This window comes from Eucalyptus grandis, chromosome 9, assembly GCF_016545825.1.
Source record: "Eucalyptus grandis isolate ANBG69807.140 chromosome 9, ASM1654582v1, whole genome shotgun sequence".
Taxonomy (NCBI): domain Eukaryota; kingdom Viridiplantae; phylum Streptophyta; class Magnoliopsida; order Myrtales; family Myrtaceae; genus Eucalyptus; species Eucalyptus grandis.
The window spans coordinates 31,310,483-31,331,767 of NC_052620.1; the positions used below are offsets into that span (position 1 = coordinate 31,310,483).

A 21,285-nucleotide genomic window follows, 5' to 3' on the forward strand; every position below is an offset into this window, starting at 1 on the left:
TTGTCAATCCATATATAGTGTCAAGGTAGAGGGTGGATGAGGTTATTTGTCATGGTTTGGTGAAGCTTGACTTGGGGTTTTGCGCTTGGATTCGTCAATGTACAAAGATGTGAACTTGGTCCAAGTTCATCGTGTCTAGATGCAATGTTCGGCTGAACTCCATGATCTCACGATGATGGTGGGACATTCTTGGTAGGATAGTAATCTTCATCTATGCATTCCAATCGTTTTGATGTTGTCTTATGATTCGTGAGCATATTAATGCGACATTAATTGGGGTTTTGAACAAAACGACCTTTTGTTTATATGTCTGCTTGTTCTACTGAAAAATGAACTTTGTTGAAAAATATTTTCAAAGGACTAGTCTTTATTTTTGGGTATTTTGCAAATAATATGAAAGTCGAAATCTCAAGTATAACTCCAAGTCTCAAATTCAAGCTTTGACAATCCTGAGCCCGGATATATCCTTGGAAGGACCCAGGTTAGAGAACCGAGTTCTCGAGTCTAGTCATCAGGGTCCCGACCAGGGTGTCAAGGATCTAGGCCTGGCATCGGCCTCAAGGGCTTTAGGGCAGCCACTAAAATCCCGCGCTCTACCTTCGGGTCAACAACCTGGCCCTCAAGGTCTTTGCCTCGATGATTCGGGACCTAGGCGCGACCAAAGACCAAATAATATGTCGAGGTCAATCATACAGTGGAAAGTGTTACTATTACACCCCGAAATTGTACAAGAATGGGGCGACACAATCGTGTCCTTCCATCTCAAGAACGCAGCCCTCAACCACCCAAAAGTCAAGCTCACAAAAGTTCCCATCGATATCACTTTCGCTCTATTAGTTATTAATCGAAGGACCTGAAAAGATTGGAAAAGAGAGGGTAAGCAACTACATTTCAGTAAGTAGTATACATCAAATCATATATGAGTTAATAACGTCAATGATTAGGTCCATTAATTAATCTCATTCATAATCATGTCAATGATTCATTTCATTGATTTATCTCATACCAAAATATATGTTAATTGTCCATCCGTCAACAAATCTTTTTCTCAATATTGAATCATGTTCACGACACAACATCTAATGACAAAGCAACCAAGATTCCAATGTCAGGTGACAAAACGATCAAAATTCCCTCATTGGCAAGGTTTTAACCTACATAACTGATGGCTTGGCTTAGAAGGATTTTTTAAATCTGATATGCCTACCTACAAGTCTCTCATCGAGTTCATAGTCATATTAAATATAAACAACTATCCTCCAATACTAGAATCCAATCTAGAAATTAATCTTAAAAACCAAGTGATACTTATATTAACATAGCTCATCCACCAATTCTCATTTTGTTTATTGGTAAAGTAAGAAATATATTGACTTTTAACCAAAAAGCTATACAGCAAGGGTTAACGGCACAAAAAAACTTACACTCATAATAACAAACAAGTCATATGAGTGGAATGGTGTCGAGGAAAATGAACCACAACTTGCCAACCAACTGAAAGCCACAGCCAAAACAGCAACGAACCTACCAAATAGCGGCAACAAATAAGAAAAGGAAAAAAGAACAATAGGGAAAACAACCAGTGAAACAGCAGCAACCCTATCCACCAATTCTCATTCATATTTCAAATCCTTCATAATTTTTTCCATAAACCAGTCGCAAAACAATTATACACACACACACACACACACACATATATATATATACACACACACACACACATACAAAACACTTCAAAATACTTCGCATAGCATGCTTTATTTGCAAACAACCGACAGCCATTTTTAAGTAGTAGTAAATGCTTGATCTGACTTTTTATACAACAAAAATGTCATTTTGTAATTCATATTATATATAATTCATAATATTTTCGGAACATAAGTTTTACAAATTTAAAAAAGATATAGTACCACTCAAATCTCAAGACCCTTAAGATGGCTCCCATGTGATCATATCACCATATGGCGCTTAGCCCTTAACTAACATATATTAATAGTATAAGACTCTAGAGTGGCTATCACGAAATCACGTTATTGTGTAGCAATTACTCCTCGACTACAAGACCCTTGATGTGGCTCTTACGAAATTATATTATTGTATAGCACTTAGTTCTTGACTACAAGGCCTTAAAGGCGGCTTTCACGAAATTATATTATTGTGTAGCACTTAACTAACATATCAATAGTACAACTCTAAAGGTGACTTTCATGAAGTTATGCAATCGTGTAGCATTTAGTCATTTACTATGCATGCCACCATTGGTTTCTCAACCCAAAACATATAATCTTCCAAGAGTTATCTCATAAATCAACTGCTCAAAGTAGTACGCATGACCCTTTATGACAGATTTGTCAAACCATCCCACAATAACTCAAATGTATTAAACACTCCATTCAACTTTGTTTAACAAGTATGTTGTTACTTACATATATAGTCACTTTTACCTTAATACATGGGTTTCACAACTTGGGAAGCTCCAAACAAATAACAATTGTTGCTCGAACCATCAATCTCGAGATGCTATCTAATAAGTGAGAAATAATGTTAAAATTGAGTAACACGCTACATTAAATATGAAACGGCTATACTACGACTCCTATACACTAACAAATTGTATACTTAAAGCAATTATTCAAGATGTTCATAAAGCGGAGCTTAAGCACAAAACTTGGTCATGCCATAATTATCTCCACTGAATCCTATTTTAGACATATATACGGTCAATAGAAAGCCCTTTTAACGTACTATCTATATATATATAAACCCAGCTTGACCGTCCCAAAGTCAAGCCAAAAACCAATGAAATATGGCCCTGAAGTTGCTAGACGTACTCTTCATTACACACGAGAATTTTCAAAAATTTGTTTCAGGCAAATCATAAACTCAAATCAAGTAGCGTAAAATCATATATATTGTAGCTCAACAAGTTAAAAATTGGACTTGACGGCTCGATTTCCCAAAATTCTGAATTTAAGCCGTCACCTAGAAAACTAATCCGATTGAAAGAACAAGGGCTACAAGCACTTATCAGTTATTGCATTATATAATCCAGTTGACTTAGCGAAGTCTCATTAACATGCACATGTAAAATCCCCTTTATTTTCTTCCTTCTCCTTTTTCTTCTTTCTTTCCTTTCGTTTGTCTTTTTTTTTTTTTTTTTTTCTGTCCCTTTTTCCGGAACCACTTCGTCTCCTACAAAAGAGTAAGGGCCTGTTTGGCAACGTGCCAAACAGTGCAAGATTTTGATTTTTTATTCCCAGAATCAGTTTGGGACGAGAATTGCGTTTGGTAAAATTTTTGTTCCCTGAAACAAATTTGTTCTCGGGAGTAGATTGGGAAGAGAATTGAGAATAAAAAAAAAATATGATTCTCCATCCGAGAATCAAAAAAAGAATCAAAACAATAAAAGTCTCATTCTTCCCTTCCAACATCCCGCGATTACCGTCCACCACCACCCGTCGCCCTCCGCTGGTACGACGAGCTCGCTAGGCCAGGGCGAGGTCTGGCGAGCTCATCGGAGGCAAGCCCAGCCTTGCCCAGCCCCGGCGAGGCCGGCTTGGCCACCAGCGGGGCTAGGCGAGCCTCGCCAACAGTTGGGCGACGCCGCTCGCTGCCCGCCGAGGCTCGGCCTGGCTAGATCGGGCGAGGCCGAGTCTCGCCGGTGGCCGGTAGGCCTCGCCGGCTCGCCTAGCCCCACCGGTGGCCGGCCGGCCTCGTTGGGCCGGGCGAGGCCGGCCTGACCACCGGCGAGGGTCGACCTCGCCGAGGGCCGGCTATGCTCCGGTGAGCGTTGCCGGCCCTTGTCCGGCCACCATCGGTCCGGGACCGCCAAATGAAGAAGGAGAAGAATAGGAGAAAAGGGGGAAAAAAAAAAAAAAAGAAAAAAAAAAAAAAAAAAAAAGAAAAAAGGAAAAAAAGGAAAAAGAAAGAAAAAAAAAAGTATTTAAAAAGTATTTAAAAATTAAAAGAAATTAATTTGGAATAGAATCAATTAGTACGGTATCAAACGCAATTCTATTCCAGAATAAAAAATTTTGAACAATTACCAAACGCGTTTTTTTACTCAGAATCAGTTCTCGGGAGTAGAATAAAAAATAATCATTTCTAGTTAGAATCAGCTCCCCTCCCTAGAAACATCATTGTTACCAAACGCGCCCTAAGTGTGCATTGCTCATTTATTTATTTTTTTTCAATTTGACTTTTCATCCCTCTTTTCCTTTTTTTTTTAAAACATAATGGGCCCCACCACTTCTTGAACTTTTAAAAAAGTCCCAATATTACAGTTACTTACTGGAGGGCACGTGTCGGTGGCTTTGAGGGCCCAAAGTGCTCTCTTCAGGCCAACAGCGTGGAGTGCAGCAGCGAGGACTTTGATCAGCACTTGGTCTGGTTTGGGCTCTCAGGAGCATCAACTTCTGCGTCCACCTTCAGTGCACTTGCTGGAGTTGGGATCAATCACTGGCTTCACTTCCCGCTCTCTATGAAGGTAGGGCTTCAACTTCTCCCACTTTGCTCTGTATATCAGGAAGAATCAAAACGTTAGCCGACGAAACATTAACACCTTCTTCTTCACACTTTGTTCAGCAAATGAACAGGTTTATTCGCTTGACTGACACAACACAACCTACACAACAATTCATCCCGACCCTTGGTGAGATAACGCGGAATTTTGCGTAGCCTGTTGAAAGTTCAGAACATCTAGGGATGCTGCGGTTTATGTTCGTACTTACTGATATCGAACTTTTCTGGAAGGTCTTTGAAGTTGTCCTTGGTGTACTCAATGGCCAGATTGGCACCCAGTCTCTTGAGCAGATCTAGCTTATCAGTGCTAGATGTAGCTGCCACTATTGACAGACGAAAAACTTCCTCAGCTATTGCTGTGTCATTGAAACAACTGAATTCTCAACACTTAATGCAAGTGGACGAGTGTTTTAGTCTCCTTTTATGAGTGGTAATTAAGTGGAAATTCCTGCTTTTCAGCGAGAATTATGGATGGATTGCCATCGTAGATGACTTAAATCTTCACTTAAGGAGAAAATATTCCACGATATCACTATCATCAAATGTGTTAAATTATGTCTCGAGTTTGAATTCTTACGGAATTCGATTTGTAGGATAAATTTGGATAAATATCCAAAGTGTGATCACACAAATTAATTCAAGTTATGAATATGTTGTGCAGTGGTTTATAGATAATGAAGGATTTGTTATTCTGTTGAAGATAAAAGATAAATCTCAAGATTTAGTCAACAAGATTTATTTCTTCTTTATCCAAGTTTGACCAAGAAGTGGACATCTCTCTCTATTTGTGAATATAAAAGTCAGATAAGAAACGCAAATAGGAGAGAGCTCTTCCGAAGCCGCACGTCCAAAAGAAGTGTCAAGCCGCATGAAGCCTTGAATGCGTGGAGCAAAAGATGAACGTTGAAAAGATGAATGTTGGGGTTCTTGTTTTTTGGCGTACATAGAGTGTTTTGTTTGAGCTTAAATGCACAGTGATTTTGTGCCATGAGTTTAATACATCAAAGTGAGTTGTTTATTTATAAACACTTTGGGTTTGGGCTTAAATCTATGTACAGAAAACACTATTTGAACAATTGTAAATTCTGATTATCTGATTATAATGGATTTTTTGCCACTAGCTCTCCTTATGAATGTAAGTATCGATACTCAGATCGAATCACGTAAATCTCTTGTGTTCTTATTATTTCTTATTTATTTCTTTGGTGATTTCACATTAATGTAAATTGCAATATACTCTTATTTTCGCATATTATATTTTAACAATATGGCTGTCTTTCTTTGAATCAGGTACCTTCTCAACCATTCCCTTGTGATCATTCATGGATAAAAAATAGTAAAGGCCCACATTTAACAAGATTAAATGTTAATTACTTGAATAACAATTGTACCAACACCACTTGCACCGCACAGAACAAGGAGGGACTCGCTCGGACAGGCCTCCACTTTGAAGGCCTCCACGAGTAGTTTCCATAGCTCAAGCTATGTAGTACCGACGTGTTTGACACTCCAACACGTGTCCAACACAAGGTCAATGACAGAAACTCGAAAACGTGGTCAAATTTTCCTGACACGCGAGTCTGAAATTTTGACATGCTATTCCAACACGCATTGGGTCAATTTTAAAAATTTTCAAAACTTAAGGGGTTAAAATATAAATATATGAAAGAAAAAGAAAAAAAAAAGGATAGGGACTGTGGCTGGGCGCCGCTATCGCTGCCACTGTTGGAGGGGGTCGGCGACCTCACTGACCCCAAGTAGTGAAGGGGGGAGGTGCTCGCCGGCTCGTGCAAGGCCATCGTCAACCAAGCAAGGGCCAGTGAGGCTCGCCCAGATCTAGGCGACGCCGCACCCTCGCTCGAGCCTAGTGAGAGTTGCTGGCCCTCACCTAGGGCCGGCAAGGCCTCACCTAGGGCCAACAAGGCCTCTCCTAAAGCTGGGAAGGCTCGCCAGCCATAGGCGGGCTAGTGTCGCCCAAATCTTGGGCAAGCTCGCCTGGGCCTTGCTTGGTTAGGTGAGGGCCACCCACCCTTTGTTGCCTAGGGTCGACGATCTTGCCAACCCCCTACGATGGCAGCAGTGGTAGCCGTGTGCCTAGCCACTCACAAGTCACAAAGACTCATGACCTTATCTTTTTTTTTCCTAGTTTTTTAAAGAATTATTTTAGCTTTTTAAATTTTTTTACAATTCTTTAAATAACAATTAAAGAAAAAAAGTAACAAAAAATTGCCATGTAGGATAAATAAATAAATTTAAAAATACTAATTCGGCATTTTGCATTAAATAAATTAATTGTAGTAATAGAATGACTCGATTGCACCAATTTGATAAATTTTACAACTCAATTGCATTTTCGCAATAAATTTTAGGACTTGTAGTGCGTATATCCCTAAATTTAATAGTAGAATGTTGATTGCTCCTTTTTTTTCTTCAAATTTTATGGATTATTGCAATGGAATGTAATTGAATTTATCAAATTAAAATAATGAATGATATTAAAAAATATTAGATTAATGTTTTTAGTGTAAATTAATTCTAGACTCTTTTTATTATTTATTTATTTATGCATTTATATATAAAAATATATTTAATATATAACGTGTTAGGATATGTTGGAATTCTTTATTTTTTTAGGAATAACGTGTCCACGTGTCGTGTTATATTATATCATATGTTGCGTGTTTGTGTCGGTACTACATAGGTTATGTAGGCAAAGAAGCTGCTTCACCAAAACTCTACTCCTTAGGCTTCAGGGCCGACACTCTTCTAAATGCAGAGTGTGATAATGGGAGTCGGCCATGATGGAATCGAGTCCGGCCATGATGACGTACGCCATGAAACTCCACCTTTCAACTTCTTCACTCGATCGCTGACGTACGTCATGATGCCGGCCACTTTGTACCCCGGCACGGTCTAGATATGAGGCTTAAGTAATGGGAGTCGCAGGAACCCTGGTGTCGACCATCTGAAGGGCGCTTGTTCTAAATGCAGAGTGTGATAATTAAAGTCCTAGAACATTACATTTAACATGGCCAATAGCTAGCTGTCGCCATTATAATCGTTCCGAATCTAATGGGAATCATCGTCATCGTAATCATTTTTCTTTGCCAATTGGTCAACATAATTGTAGGGATAGTCAGATGTATCACCATCGAAATCTACTTTTGACAACAAACGCACAATATGGAGTCCTGGAAAGTTGAAAACTTCCATCACGCTGACTCTCACCGCAGTATGTCGAATCGAGCCTACAAAGAGAAGCCGAATATACAGAGACAAAAACAAGCACGATCGACTAACTAATCAAGGACTCACGAGTAAGACAGATCCATGGGACGCTCTATTTCTTTTGTTTGTGTTTCATGGGACAGGGTGGATCACGACTTTTCCGGTTGCCCGGCGGGTTTGAACATACGAGAGGGCCTCGATGGCCTGCGAAAATGGGAACGGACTCTTGGGATCGATCACTGGCTTCACCTTCCTGCTCTCCAAGAAGGGCTTCAACTTCTCTAAGGTCAAACGGTCCGATGTCCCTTGGAAAAAGAAAGCGGGCGGTGGTAATTCCTTCTGGAATTCTGCAATCTCCACCACACTCCCTCCCGGCGCCACAGCCTTCACGGCCCGCTCACTTTGCCCTGCACATTAGGAACATCACCTGTTTAGCGCAGTGCCGAATAGTTCATCATCAATAAAGTTACCAGTCAGAGAAAATCTTATCGGCGAAAATGGGCATTTTTAGCACATCGATTGCTGGTGTACAAAAGAAACTTGCATAGCATCTAGACGGATAGGTCATGCATGCACATTAACTAATATGAAATGACAAGAACATTGAGGTTTCATTTGTGTTCCTTTACTTACCAACGGCATCATAGACAACATCAAACTTTTCTGGGAGGTCTTCAAAGTTGACCTTGGTGTAGTCAATGGCCAGATCAGCACCTAAACTCTTCAACAAATCTAGCTTTCCACTGCTAGATGTAGCTGCTACTCTTGATGCACCGAATACTACCTTACCTAGCTGTGCAATTGGACCAACCAAGAAAAAGAGTGAAAACAATACCCCAAAAAAAATGGTATAGATTTTAACCGAACACGAAGAGTCATCAGATCGAACGGCTCCCACATGAAATCGATTCAATTCTTGAGACATGATTCTTGAGAAAACAGAGAAGTAAACAAAAATGGTACCTGGATTGCAAGTGTCCCGACACCACCAGCGCCGCCCAAGACAAGGAGGGACTCGCCTTGAGAGAGTCCAGCACTTTCAAGGCCTCCATAGGCAGTCTGAATGACTGCCGGCAAAAGCAGCCTCCTCGAAACTGAGGTTCTTGGGCTTCAAAGCCAAGAACGACTCTTCCACAGCCGCGTACTCAGCCAACGTCCCGTCTTTCTTGGCGTGCCTCATAAATCCATATACCTCGTCCCCGACCTTGAGCTCCTTCACTTTGCGACCCACCTCCACCACAACGCCGGCGAGATCGTAACCTGGCACGGCCTAATGCATAAAGGTGGGGCATAACGTTAATAATACGTGTTATAAGAGGGGGGTGGGATAGTGACCATACAGTCCATCTAAAATATCAACCAAATTACCGGTAAAGAATAGCCCGGGGGCTGGAAAACGCCGTTCACTCTCATGGTGTCAGCCGGATTGAGCGCCGCAGCGAGAACTTTAACCAGCACTTGGCCTTTTTACAATTCAGGGACCTCGAGTTCCGGGTCCAATCCCAATACGTCGGCGACGTCTCCGTGCTCACGGTACACCCAAGCCTTCATTTTGGTCGGAATGAGGAAATTCGCAGCCATTGGAGAAGAATGGATCGATGGTATCGGGAAATTTTCTTTTTCCTCTGGAATCTCTCGGTCGATCTATCTCAAGCTCCAAGCATACAAAAGAGTTTGAGGACTTCGTTTGACTTTTACAATGTGCGATTAGTTATAAGCTCCAAAGGGAGGCCGATGACGTATACGATGACTTCAATGACAAAGATTCTCCGTTTTGAAGTCATCGTATACGTCATCAGCTGCCCTTTGGAGCTTATAACTAACTGCACATTATAAAAATCAAACGAAGCCCTCATACTCTCTTATACGCTTGGAGCTTGAGATAGATCGACAGAGAGATCCCAGAGGAAAAAGAAGATTTCCTGATACCATCGATCCATTCTTCTCCAGTGGCTGCGAATTTCGTCATTCCGACCAAAATGAAGGCTTGGGTGTACCGTGAGCACGGAGACGTCGCCGACGTATTGGGATTGGACCCGGAACTCAAGGTCCCTGAATTGCAAGAAGGCCAAGTGCTGGTTAAAGTTCTTGCCGCGGCGCTCAATCCAATCGACACCGCGAGAGTGAAGGGGGTTATCAAACTCCCGGGCTTTTCTCTACCGGTAATTTGGTTGATATTTTGGATGGACTGTATGGTCGCTTTTTTTCCCCCTCATAACATGTATTATTGACGTTATGCCCCACCTTTATGCATTAGGCCGTGCCAGGTTACGATCTCGCCGGCGTTGTGGTGAAGGTGGGTCGGGAAGTGAAGGAGCTCAAGGTCGGGGACGATGTATATGGATTTATGTGGCACGCCAAGAAAGACGGGTCGCTGGCTGAGTACGCAGCCGTGGAAGAGTCGTTCTTGGCTTTGAAGCCCAAGAAGCTGAGTTTCGAGGAGGCTGCTTCTCTGCCGGTGGTCATTCAGACCGCCTATGGAGGCCTTGAAAGAGCTGGCCTCTCTCATGGCAAGTCCCTCCTCGTCTTAGGTGGTGCTGGTGGCGTCGGCACACTCGTAATACAGGTACTGTTTTGTTTCCTTCTCTGTTTTCTCTTGAATCATGTCTTGCGAATCTCACCGGCTTCTTGTGGAGCTTATTTGATATGAGGACTCTACTTCCATCAGTTTCTTTTTTGGTGGGGTTTCACTTTTTTTTTTGGTTGGTCCAATTATACAGCTAGCTAAGGAAGTTTTTGGTGCATCAAGAGTAGCAGCTACATCCAGCACTGGGAAGCTAGAGTTGTTGAAGAGCTTGGGTGCTGATCTGGCCATTGACTACACCAAAGTCAACTTTGAAGACCTCCCAGAAAAGTTTGATGTTGTCTACGATACAGTTGGTAAGTACGCGAACATAAGCGAAACCTTGATGCTTTCGACGTCCCATGTTATATAGCTGTGTATGCATGACATTACCATCTGGATGCTATGCAAGTTTCTTTGTCCATCAACAATCAATTCGCTAAAAATGTCCATTTTCATTGATAAAGATTTTCCATATGATCAGTTTCTTTCTTGACAAGGAACCATTCGGCGCTGGGCTTAACAATCAATATTCCTAATCTGCAGGGCAAAGTGAGCGGGCAGCGAAGGCTGTGAAGCCAGGAGGGAGCATGGTGACGATCGTAGAACATAACAAGACATTACCCCCGCCTGCTTTCTTTTTCGCAGCAACTTCGGACCGTTTGACCTTGGAGAAGTTGAAGCCCTTCTTGGAGAGCGGGAAGGTGAAGCCGTTGATCGATCCCAAGAGCCCGTTCCCATTTTCGCAAGCCATTGAGGCCTTCTCGTATCTTCAAACCGGCCGGGCAACCGGAAAAGTCGTGATCCACCCCGTCCCATGATACACAAACGAGAAAGAAATAGAGCGTCCACATGGATCTGTCTTAATCACGAGTCCTTGATTTGTAATCGATGGTGCGTATTTTTTGTCTCCGTATATTCAGCTTCTCTTTGCATAGTAGTCTCCACATAGTGCGGTGAGAGTTAGCGTGATTGAAGTTTCAACTTTCCTAGTCTCCATGCTCCGCGTTTGTTGTCAAATGTAAAATTTCCATGGTGATATATCTGACTCCCTCCTAGCTTTATATCCCTAACTGCCCTCACTTTGCTCTGCGTTGTTAAATTGCTAAAAGGGAGGAGAGATGAGGCTGAAACTTCATCTTACGTACTGAACAACCAAGTCTTTTACAAAAGACAAAATACATAACGTAAAACACACCATAACTACACATGTTCTCCATAAAGTACTTGCCCCACTAACACCTAAAAACTAGGATAACCAACACACATGACTCCACTAACTCTAATAACTGAAAAACCAAATCAACAACACGTGCAAAAGGAAATAACTATTATTTTAACAATCCCTCCCTTAAACTGATGTTTGCTAACATTCAGTTTAAAGCCTTGACTTTTTTCACCGTGCAAACACCTAGTAACCTCCTGAGCTTCACAAATGACTCCATCTTGAGGGCCTTGGTGAATATATCAGCAACTTGATCTTCACTCATGCAGTAGATTAGATCAATTGTTCCATCAATGCTAAGATCTCTCAAGAAATAAAACTTCACATCAATGTGCTTGCTTGTTCCATGTAACACCTGATTCTTGGAGGGTTTTATTGCTGAGTTATTGTCACAAAATTTTTTAGTAGGTCCCGGTTGCTTGAATTGTAACTCCTCAAGAATTCTTCTTAGCCAAATAGCTTGACAAGCACTAGCTGTTGCATCAACAAATTCAGCTTATGTACTTGATAATGTGACAATTGGTTGCTTCTTGGATGATCACGAAATAGCATAACATAAAAGCATAACCCGAAGTGCTCCTCCTATCATCTTGATCTCTTGCATAGTCACTATCAGTAAATCCCAACAAATCAAACTTTTCACCCTTATTGTAAAATAGCCCAAAGTCTCTAGTTCCTTGCAAGTAACGAAGGATTCTCTTGGCAACTAACAAATGCATTTGTGTAGGATTCTCCATATATCTACTGATTAAACTCACATAATACATTATGTTTGGTCTTGTTGCAGTTAAATACATCAAACAACCCACAATTTGTTTATAAAGTGTGCTGTCAACCTTCCTCCCTTTACGATCTTTGTATAACTTTAAGCCAAACTCAACTGGAGTGTTTACAGGATTACAATCCTTCATTTGAAACCTGTCCAAAATTTCTTCCACATATTTCTTTTGAGAAATAAAGATCCCATCATCCGATTGTACCACTTATATGCCAAGGAAGTAATGCACCATACCAAGATCAGACATTTCAAACTCATCCATCATAGATTTCTTGAATTCTTCAAACATGCCATCACAACTTCCAGTAAATATAAGATTGTCAACATATAAGCAGACAATAAGCATTTTCCTTTTATCTCCAATCTTGACAAAAAGCGTACGCTCATAAAGACATTTTGAAAAGCCAACTTTAAGAAAATAAGTTTCAATACGACTATATACCAAGCTCGAGGGGCTTGTTTTAGCCCATAAAGAGCTTTCTTCAATCTATAAATTTTATGCTCATTTCCAATCTTGACATAACCAGGGGGTTGCTCGACAAATACCTGTTCCTCCAAGTACTAATGCAAGAATGCCGATTTGACATCTAGTTGGAAAATAGGCCAAGAACTATGTGCCGCCAATGTAACCACCAATCTAATCGTGTCATGTCTCGCAACTGGAGAAAAAATCTCTATATAGTCGATCCCATATTACTGCTTGTATCCCTTGGCTACCAAACGTGCTTTGTATTTGTCAACTTCACCATTTTCTTTCAGTTTTGTTTTAAAGACCCACTTTACAGTAATGGTTTTTTGTCCATCTGGAAGATCAGATAACTCCCAAGTATCATTTCTTTCAATGGAATTAATTTCATCATCCATCGCTTTTCGCCATTTTTCTTCTTTGACAGCACTCTAAAAAGTTGTAGGTCATAATATGAAAATAAGGTAAAGTGAGCAATTGAATCTCCAATTCCAGTTATCTCATATTCTTCCATCCAAGTAGGCTTTCTTCTAACGCGGCGAAGAGATTGGGCTTCTTCTTCATTGACTTTAGCGCCTGTTGGTGAAATTCCAGCAACCGTAGAAGTTGTATTTGATGAATTTTGGGGCATATAAGGTGCTGAAATTTGCTCATGTTCAGCATCATTGCCATAAAGAACTTGGGTAGGCTGCTGCCTATTCCAATCCCAAGTGTTCTCTTCATTGAAAACAACATCCCTGCTAGTCACAATCTTCTTTGTTAGTGGATTGAATAATTTATATGATTTGGATGCTTCACTTACACCAAGAAAGACACATTTTTCAACCTTGTCATCAAGTTTCTTCCTTTTCACATCCAGGACATGGGCATATGCGATGCATCCAAAAATTCTGAGGTGATCTATAGCTGGTCTTCTCCCACTCCAAGCCTCTTCAAGTGTGTCATATTCTAAACAACAAAAGTTAGACTTCTGTTCAAAACATGAATACTCCAATTTACTACTTTTGGCCAAAAAGTCTTTGGAACTCTTCCTCTTGCCAATAAGCTTCTCACCATGTTAAGAATGGTTCTATTTTTCCTCTCAGATACACCATTCTACTGTGGTGTATATGCAGCAGTAAGCTCTTTTCGAATGCCATACTCTGCACAAAAAACTTCAAATTCTTTTGAGCAATATTCACCACCACGATCTGTTTGAAGAGTCTTAATGATCTTTCTTGCTTCATTTTAAACACGAGCTTTGAAGCTTTTAAATGTGGGGAAAGTTTCTGATTTTTCCTGTAAAAAATAAACCCAAGTTTTTCTGGAGAAATCATCAATGAAGGTAATTAAGTATCTTTTACCTCCATTAGAAGATGGGTTTATAGGACCGTAAATGTCCGAATGCACCAGCTGCAAAACATCCTTTGCTCTCAATGACTTTTCTTTTGAAAATTGAGAACGATGATGTTTGCTAACAACACATTCTTCGTAGACTTGGGAAGGAATAGTAATTTGAGGAAGACCCGTCACCATGTTTTCTGTTGGAGGGTCTTTAATCCACCAAAACTCAAGTGACCATAGCAAAAATGCCACAGCCATGAGGGATCTTTCTTTTCAGCCATCAAATTAGATTGAATATTTTCAATCTTTAATGGAAACAATCTATTTGAACTCATAGGAACAACTGCAATAGCACCTCTAACAGAATCATAAATTTCACAGACACCCCCTCTGAATGGTGATTATATAACCATTTTCTTGTAATTGGGCAGCACTCAATAGGTTACTTTTCAAGTCAGGAACATATAACACATTAGAGATCGTTTCCACAAAACCATTCTTGGTTCTTATCTTAATATCACATTTTCCCATCACTTTCACAGTAGAATGATCTCCAAAACTCACAGTGGAATGAAAATCTTCATTTAGATAAGAAAAAGAAGACTTACTTCCACTCATGTGGTTACTGCAACCTGTATCCGCATACCAAATATCTGACTCGCCCTTGTTTTCATCTTGAACAGCCATCAACAACATTTTTGCTTCATATTCTTCAATAAAGTTTGAACTCTGCATTTTCTTTATTATTAGGCAGCCTAGTATAACATTCAGATGTATAATGACCAAATTTATGACATCTAAAACACTCTACTTTGGCTTTGTTAGGATCTCGTCCTCTGCCTTTGCCTTGAAATTGGTCATTATTGGCTTTGAAATTCTCACCAACATCTCTATTTCCTCGATCTCCCATTCCTCTACCTCTACCTTTACCCCTTCCTTTGAAATTGTTCGAATGGGTATTGGTAGAAGCCTTCAACGCTTGCTCCTCTAATGTTGAACTTTTGTTCATCTTCTGTTCATGGACCAATAAGGAGCTTTGCAATTCATCAAGAGAGAGCGCATCTATGTCTTTCGACTCTTCAATTGAGTAGACAATATAATTAAACTTTGGTGTCAAGGAACGCAAAATTTTCTCCACAATGGTGATGTCGTCCATCTTCTCACCATGGAATCGCATCTTGTTGCTGATCTCCATTGTTCTGGCACAAAAACTAGTGACGGATTCTCCATCCTTCATCACCAGTGTCTCAAAATCTCTTCTCAAGGCTTGAAGCTGTGCACGCTTCACCCTAACAGAGCCTTGATATTCTTTATAGAATCCCAAATATCCTTGGAAGTTTCTTTGCAAAGAATAGTCTCCAAGATGGAACGATCGATAGCCTGAAAAAAATAATTTTTTTGCCTTCAAGTTCTTCAACTTTCTAGCTTCCAATTCTGCTTTTTGGGATTTGTCAAAGCCATGCCTGCTGGTGGCTCTTGAATTCCAGATTCGACAACCAACCAATACTCCTTTGATCGTAAAAAATTCTCCATCAGTATACTCCAATGGTCATAGTGACCATCAAAGCGTGTAATTGCTGGTTGAACAAAATTGTCGGTGGCCATTGGAAATATTGCTGCTGCAATTTTCTCACGAAAGTTTTTTTTTTTTTTTTTTTTAAACTCTCTCACGTTTTTCTCAGACTCTAATACCACTGTTAAATTGCTAAAAAGGCGAAGAGATGAGGCTGAAACTTCATCTTACTGAAAAACAAAATCAACAACACGTGCAAAAGGAAATAACTATTATATTAACATGCGTATAAGAAAAAATGAAACGTTAACCAATGGCATATTAACACTCTCTTTTTCGCTTTTTGTTTTGCGGATGAACAAGTTTATTCACTTGAACGATATAGCACAGCCTCTACAACAGTTCATCTTGACTCTTGGTAAGACGATGGAGGATCTCGCATAGCCCATGAAAAGTTAGGAACGTGAGGGTATGCTGCGGTTTATGTTCATGCTTACCAATATTGAGCTTTTCGGGGAGGTCTTTGAAGTTTGTCGCAACCTACCCTCGGCGGAGGAAATATGTTTAGGGGTATTGCCTAAAGGACGGGCCTAAGGCCCATAATTAGGCGTGGGCTCTCCCAAGCCCATACCTCGCGTGACGTTGGGATATATTTTATGAATTTTACACAAATGAGTCGCCACTAGCCTATTGGGGTCGGCTAGAAATCAAGTGAGGCATGAGAATGTACCTCACTTCCTACACAACTAGAGAATCTATGATCGGGGACTTAATTACACTAATTGACTAATTAGTGCCCTTTCGGTACCTAATTTTGTTCATTTTAAGAGTAAAAATTTTTGTTAGGCAGTTTGGATTAATTTTATACTTATCCATTAACATGCGAGGTGATCATGCGGGTACGCAATCATTAAAGTAACAATCATAGTTACTAAGATCTTAATTGCAATAAAATTAAACACGTGCAATTAAACATAATTAGAAAGACAACTTAAACATACGACATAATCAAAATATGAGCAAGTAAATACCTAATTACACTGAGAATGCAAATCGTAGCAATTCCTAACCAAATCCCATCATTTTTTAATTTTCAAATTTTTAATTTTTTTTTTTAATTTTAATTTTTTAAAGTCGAATTTTTAATATTTTCTGATTTTTTAAATTTTTTAATGTTCTCTTAAAGTTGTTTGACTTTTCGGAAGTTTTCTGAGTTTTTATTATTTTTCGATTTTTATTTTATTTTTATTTTATTTTTTAATTATTATTTTTTTGTCCTTTCCCTGTTTTGTCCTATCTACTGCACTCTCCCTTCCCTATTCAGTGACTTCTATTCCCAAAGTCACTTTCTCTCTTTTCTTTTTCTCCTTTTTTTTATTTCTTTTATTTTCCTTTTATTATTCTTCTACCTTTTGGTCTTCTTCTTCTTCGTGCATTCTCTGCACGTCGGACGTTCCTTCTACGCCTTCCCCCAAACTTCGCCCAGACAGTAACACCAGCATAGCAACCATCGACCTTTTCACCACCAAACCGCCACAGTCTATCGGTTGTCCACTCCGACCAGCGAAGACCACCATCAGCCACAAACGCTGGCGGCCAAACCATTTTCGAGCACAAAAACCCCCTCGGCTCAAGAATACACGATTGCTCCACGAAAATCGTATGAAATCACAATGGAAACATAAAAGGCGGGCACGGTCCGACGTATATAAGAGCAAGCACGAACCAAACCGAGATTCAACCCGATTGCTTCTTAGTTCTCTCCGGGACATTTTGTCAAACACATGAGGTACGCTACTATAATGAGGGGTTTTTGGCTCAACGAAGCTCGAACCATAACCGGATCTTTGACACACAACAAACAAGACGTCGGAAACAAAAAGTAAGGCGATGCAGGCCGGAGCTCGCGTGAACTGAATGGCCACGAGCTCTGGCCTGGTGTACCCGAGAAAGAGAGCACACACAAAGGCCCAGGGGACTTACTTGGTTCGGGTGGGGCGCGATGGCGGACGGCGGCTCTCGGGCGGACGACTGATGATGGTGAAGCTTTCCTTCGAGCTCCCTCTCTCCCTTCGCATCGTCCTCTCCTCTCTCGCTCTCAATCCCTCTCGGTTTCTCTCTAGTTCCTCTCAGCTCCTCCTCAGCTCTCTTGGTTTCTCAAAGTTCCAGAAGAATGCCGTCGGGGAGCCGGATCCCGTGCATAGTCGAGCCTCTCTTTGGCTCTCCACCCTCTCTCAAGTACTCGAACTCTCACTCTCGAGCACCTCTCTCGCTCAAGCCCTCTCCCTCTGATTCTCCTGGTGCTTGTTCCTCCCCCTTTCACATTTTTCTTTTGCAGGTTATCATGTGAAGACCAGCCATGCCAGCTGCCGACCGGGCCGCTCCCGACCCGCGGATCACGCTGGCCGTCTGTCACCCGATCCTCTGCTGCTCCCGCTTTCGCTACTCGCTCTGTTCTTTGTCTTCTGCTTGTGCAGGTGCTGCAGCGAAGACCAACCGGATGGAAGAAGACCTTCGTTCACAGGCTGGACTGAAAGGGAAAACGGGCTGGGCCGGGCCAACGCGGGAGGGGGGAAGAGAAAAGAAAAGGGACGCGGGCCGGGCCAAAGCCAGGTCAGGCCCAACCTGATTTTTTTTGTTTTCGTTTCGTTTTTTTTTTAACCTCTAATACTATTTTTAACTAACTAATTTAGGTGAAATTTATGTGTCAATAGTTGCCCCTCTTTGGATGGGAGCTCGAAGAGGTTCCATTCAAAGACAAAAGACATATATTTTATTTTGGCGATAGAGAGACCTTAAGTCCATAGGCACATATCAGGTCGACGGAAATTACTCATAACTATGGAAGCGCGTCTTGTCAATAAGAGGAAGAAAGACCCCGGGTTACAGAAGCACGCCGTGTCATAAGAAGAAAGAAAGACCCCGGGCTACAGAAGCACGCCGTGTCATAAGAAGAAAGAAAGACCCCGGGCTACAAAAACATACCGTGTCATAAAGAGAAGGAAAGACCCTGAGCTACAGAAGCATGCCCTGTCATAAAAATAAGAAAACCTCGGGTTACAAAAACACGCCGTGTCATAATAAGAAGGATAAATGTGGTCTCACAGTGTAACAATGGGTTTCGACCGAGTTGGAAATACATGGTTTAAGGAAAACCAATGATCTTTTATAGACGACATGGTTTAAGGTTGACCATGAACCATTTGAAAAGTCGCAGTTTAAAGATAGACTCATGAACATTTTAAAAGCGCGGTTTAAGGATGACCCACGAACCGTGTGGTTTAAGGATAGACCCACAAACCATGTGGTTTAGGAAAAGCCACCAACCCCGTGGTTTAAGGATAAACCCACCAACCTTGTGGTTTAAGGATAGACTCACCAACCTTGTGGTTTAAGGATAGACCCACGAACCATGTGGTTTAGGAAAAACCACCAACCCCGTGGTTTAAGGATAAACCCACCAACCTTGTGGTTTAAGGATAGACCCACAAACCGTGTGGTTTAGGAAAAGCCACCAACTGCATGGTTTAAGGATAGATCCACGAAACGTGTGGTTTAGGAAAAGCCACCAACCCGTGGTTTAAGGATAAACCCACCAACCTTGTGGTTTAAGGATAGACCCACGAACCGTGTCGTTTAAGGATAGACCCACGAACCGTGTGGTTTCGGAAAAGCCACCAACCCCGTGGTTTAAGGATAAACCCACCAACCTTGTTGTTTAAGGATAGACCCATAAATCATGTGGTTTAAAGATAGACCCACGAACCGTGTGGTTTAGGAAAAGCCACCAACCCCATGGTTTAAGGATAAACCCACCAACCTTGTAGTTTAAGGGTAGACCCATGAACTGTGTGATTTAAGGATAGACCCATGAACCGTGTGGTTTAGGAAAAGTCACCAACCACGTGGTTTAAGGATAAACACACCAACCTTGTGGTTTAAGGATAGACCCACGAACCGTATGGTTTAGGAAAAGCCACCAACCCCGTAGTTTAAGGATAAACCCACCAACCTTGTGGTTTAAGGATAGACCCACGAACCGTGTGGTTTAAGGATAAACCCACGAACTATGTGGTTTAGGAAAAGCCACCAACGCCATGTTTTAAGGATAAACCCACCAACCTTGTGGTTTAAGGGTAGACCCACGAACCTGCCAACCGTGTGGTTTAAGGATAGACTCACGAACCGTTGGAAATGACATGGTTTAAGGCTAACCATGAACCTTTAGAGATGGCATGGTTTGAGGCTGACCACGAACCTTTGATTTTTAGAGAAGCACCCGCTAACCCCTTGAAAACTGCATGGCTTCACTGAGGAATCCTATCAAACTCAACTTGAGCAAATGTAATTAGAGACGTCATCAAGAGACATATAGGAAATATTACAACATTAATTGAACAAGCTAATCAAGCCAAGTCCGATTGTTCTTTTTTTTTTTTTTTTTTTTTTAAATATTCGATGTCAATCAGCATTATGTGGCGCAAAATTGTCATCTTGTTCACGGATGTATCATTAATAATCAAATTCTCTAGGAGTCAAGTTCTTATCAGAATGGATATGACTTGTGACAAAGGCTTATTAAGCATACCAAACTAGAGTTTCTTAGTCAGAAAGGGCTTCTCACACGCTCTCGATAAAATGGCTGCTTGATCCCATCCATTCATGTGGGAGGTAACTAATTGTTGAGGATATCTCACATAAACCATATCAAAGGCTTTCAGAAACATTTGCTATGAGCACAATATGATCGATCAAAAATATCTTTTTAAAGGACTGCAATATAGGTTTCGTCACGGGCTTACACAAAGGGATTACTATTTTGAGGCCAATAGAGGAGTATTTGTAGTTATCTTCATCGGGTTTACAAGTCGAGAACTTGGAAGATAAGACGAGATATGATTACTTCCACTTCTTCATGGAATAGCTTCTTTGTGGCATTCTCATTTTCACTAAAACCATCCCAATTAGAAGAGACTTCGGAAGAGGGTTGTAATGTTGACTCGGGAAAGGCTTGAAAGGCTTAAAATTTTTAAGAGGATCTTTAAGAGTCGGTGATCATCATGGCATCGCGACCAGGTCACTTGATTTTTCGAAGGCATTTGGCTTTTGAAACATTGCACATCTCGAAAGTTTCATGACTAATCATTTCTACATGGGAGCTTTGCTCCTTTCTCTAATTTTCTTTGCCCTTTTGCGATGATGATTTTTTTCGTAGGCTCTTGGATTTTGATAATTTTTCTTTCACATAAAATGTAACATTTTGTCTCTTTTTTCTTGACAGGCATTGCCTTGCTTTTACCAGACAGACTGTATTTTCATACTCCCTAGTTTGTTAAACTTTTTGCTTTTTGAACTTTGTTAGCTCTTATGACTTTCGAGATGCTTTTCACATTTTCTCATGACTGTCAATTATATTTGGTCAATTCTTATGCCTTGCCCTAGTGAAGGGAGATAATCACCACTCGGGATTCAGAAATGAATAAGCAGGCCCAAATTGGTTAAAGCAATGAGTATCAATGTTTGGATAGAGAATGAAATGCTCTTCTTCACTTTGGGATGAGTCAAGCTCTAATGAGAACTCCTCTGAAGCTATCACCATAAGATTAATGCAAGTGAAAGTAATAAAATCTTTCTCAATCTTTCACTCTACAACATGATCATAACCCCT

General features: G+C 40.9%; 1 protein-coding gene and 1 pseudogene across 1 annotated transcript; one reads left to right on the forward strand and one right to left on the reverse strand.

The window, feature by feature from the left end:
* Positions 1-7,710: 7,710 nt before the first annotated feature.
* Positions 7,711-9,419, reverse strand: LOC104420637 (annotated as a pseudogene).
* A 187-nt stretch (positions 9,420-9,606) lies between these two features.
* LOC104419271 (2-methylene-furan-3-one reductase) lies at positions 9,607-11,380 on the forward strand. Its single transcript, XM_010030895.2, has 4 exons — positions 9,607-9,911; positions 10,007-10,315; positions 10,470-10,629; positions 10,859-11,380. Exons 1-4 carry the CDS (start codon positions 9,729-9,731, stop codon positions 11,131-11,133), a joined length of 927 nt encoding a protein of 308 aa, XP_010029197.1. The 5' UTR covers positions 9,607-9,728; the 3' UTR covers positions 11,134-11,380.
* Positions 11,381-21,285: the final 9,905 nt, after the last annotated feature.

Excerpts from the sequence above, each read along its gene's own strand:
- LOC104419271 (XM_010030895.2), top strand. The coding sequence starts at position 9,729 with ATGAAGGCTTGGGTGTACCGTGAGCACGGAGACGTCGCCGACGTATTG. Across the intron at positions 10,316-10,469 it reads TCGGCACACTCGTAATACAG|CTAGCTAAGGAAGTTTTTGG; the intron begins GTACTGTTTTGT and ends CCAATTATACAG. Across the intron at positions 10,630-10,858 it reads TGTTGTCTACGATACAGTTG|GGCAAAGTGAGCGGGCAGCG; the intron begins GTAAGTACGCGA and ends CCTAATCTGCAG.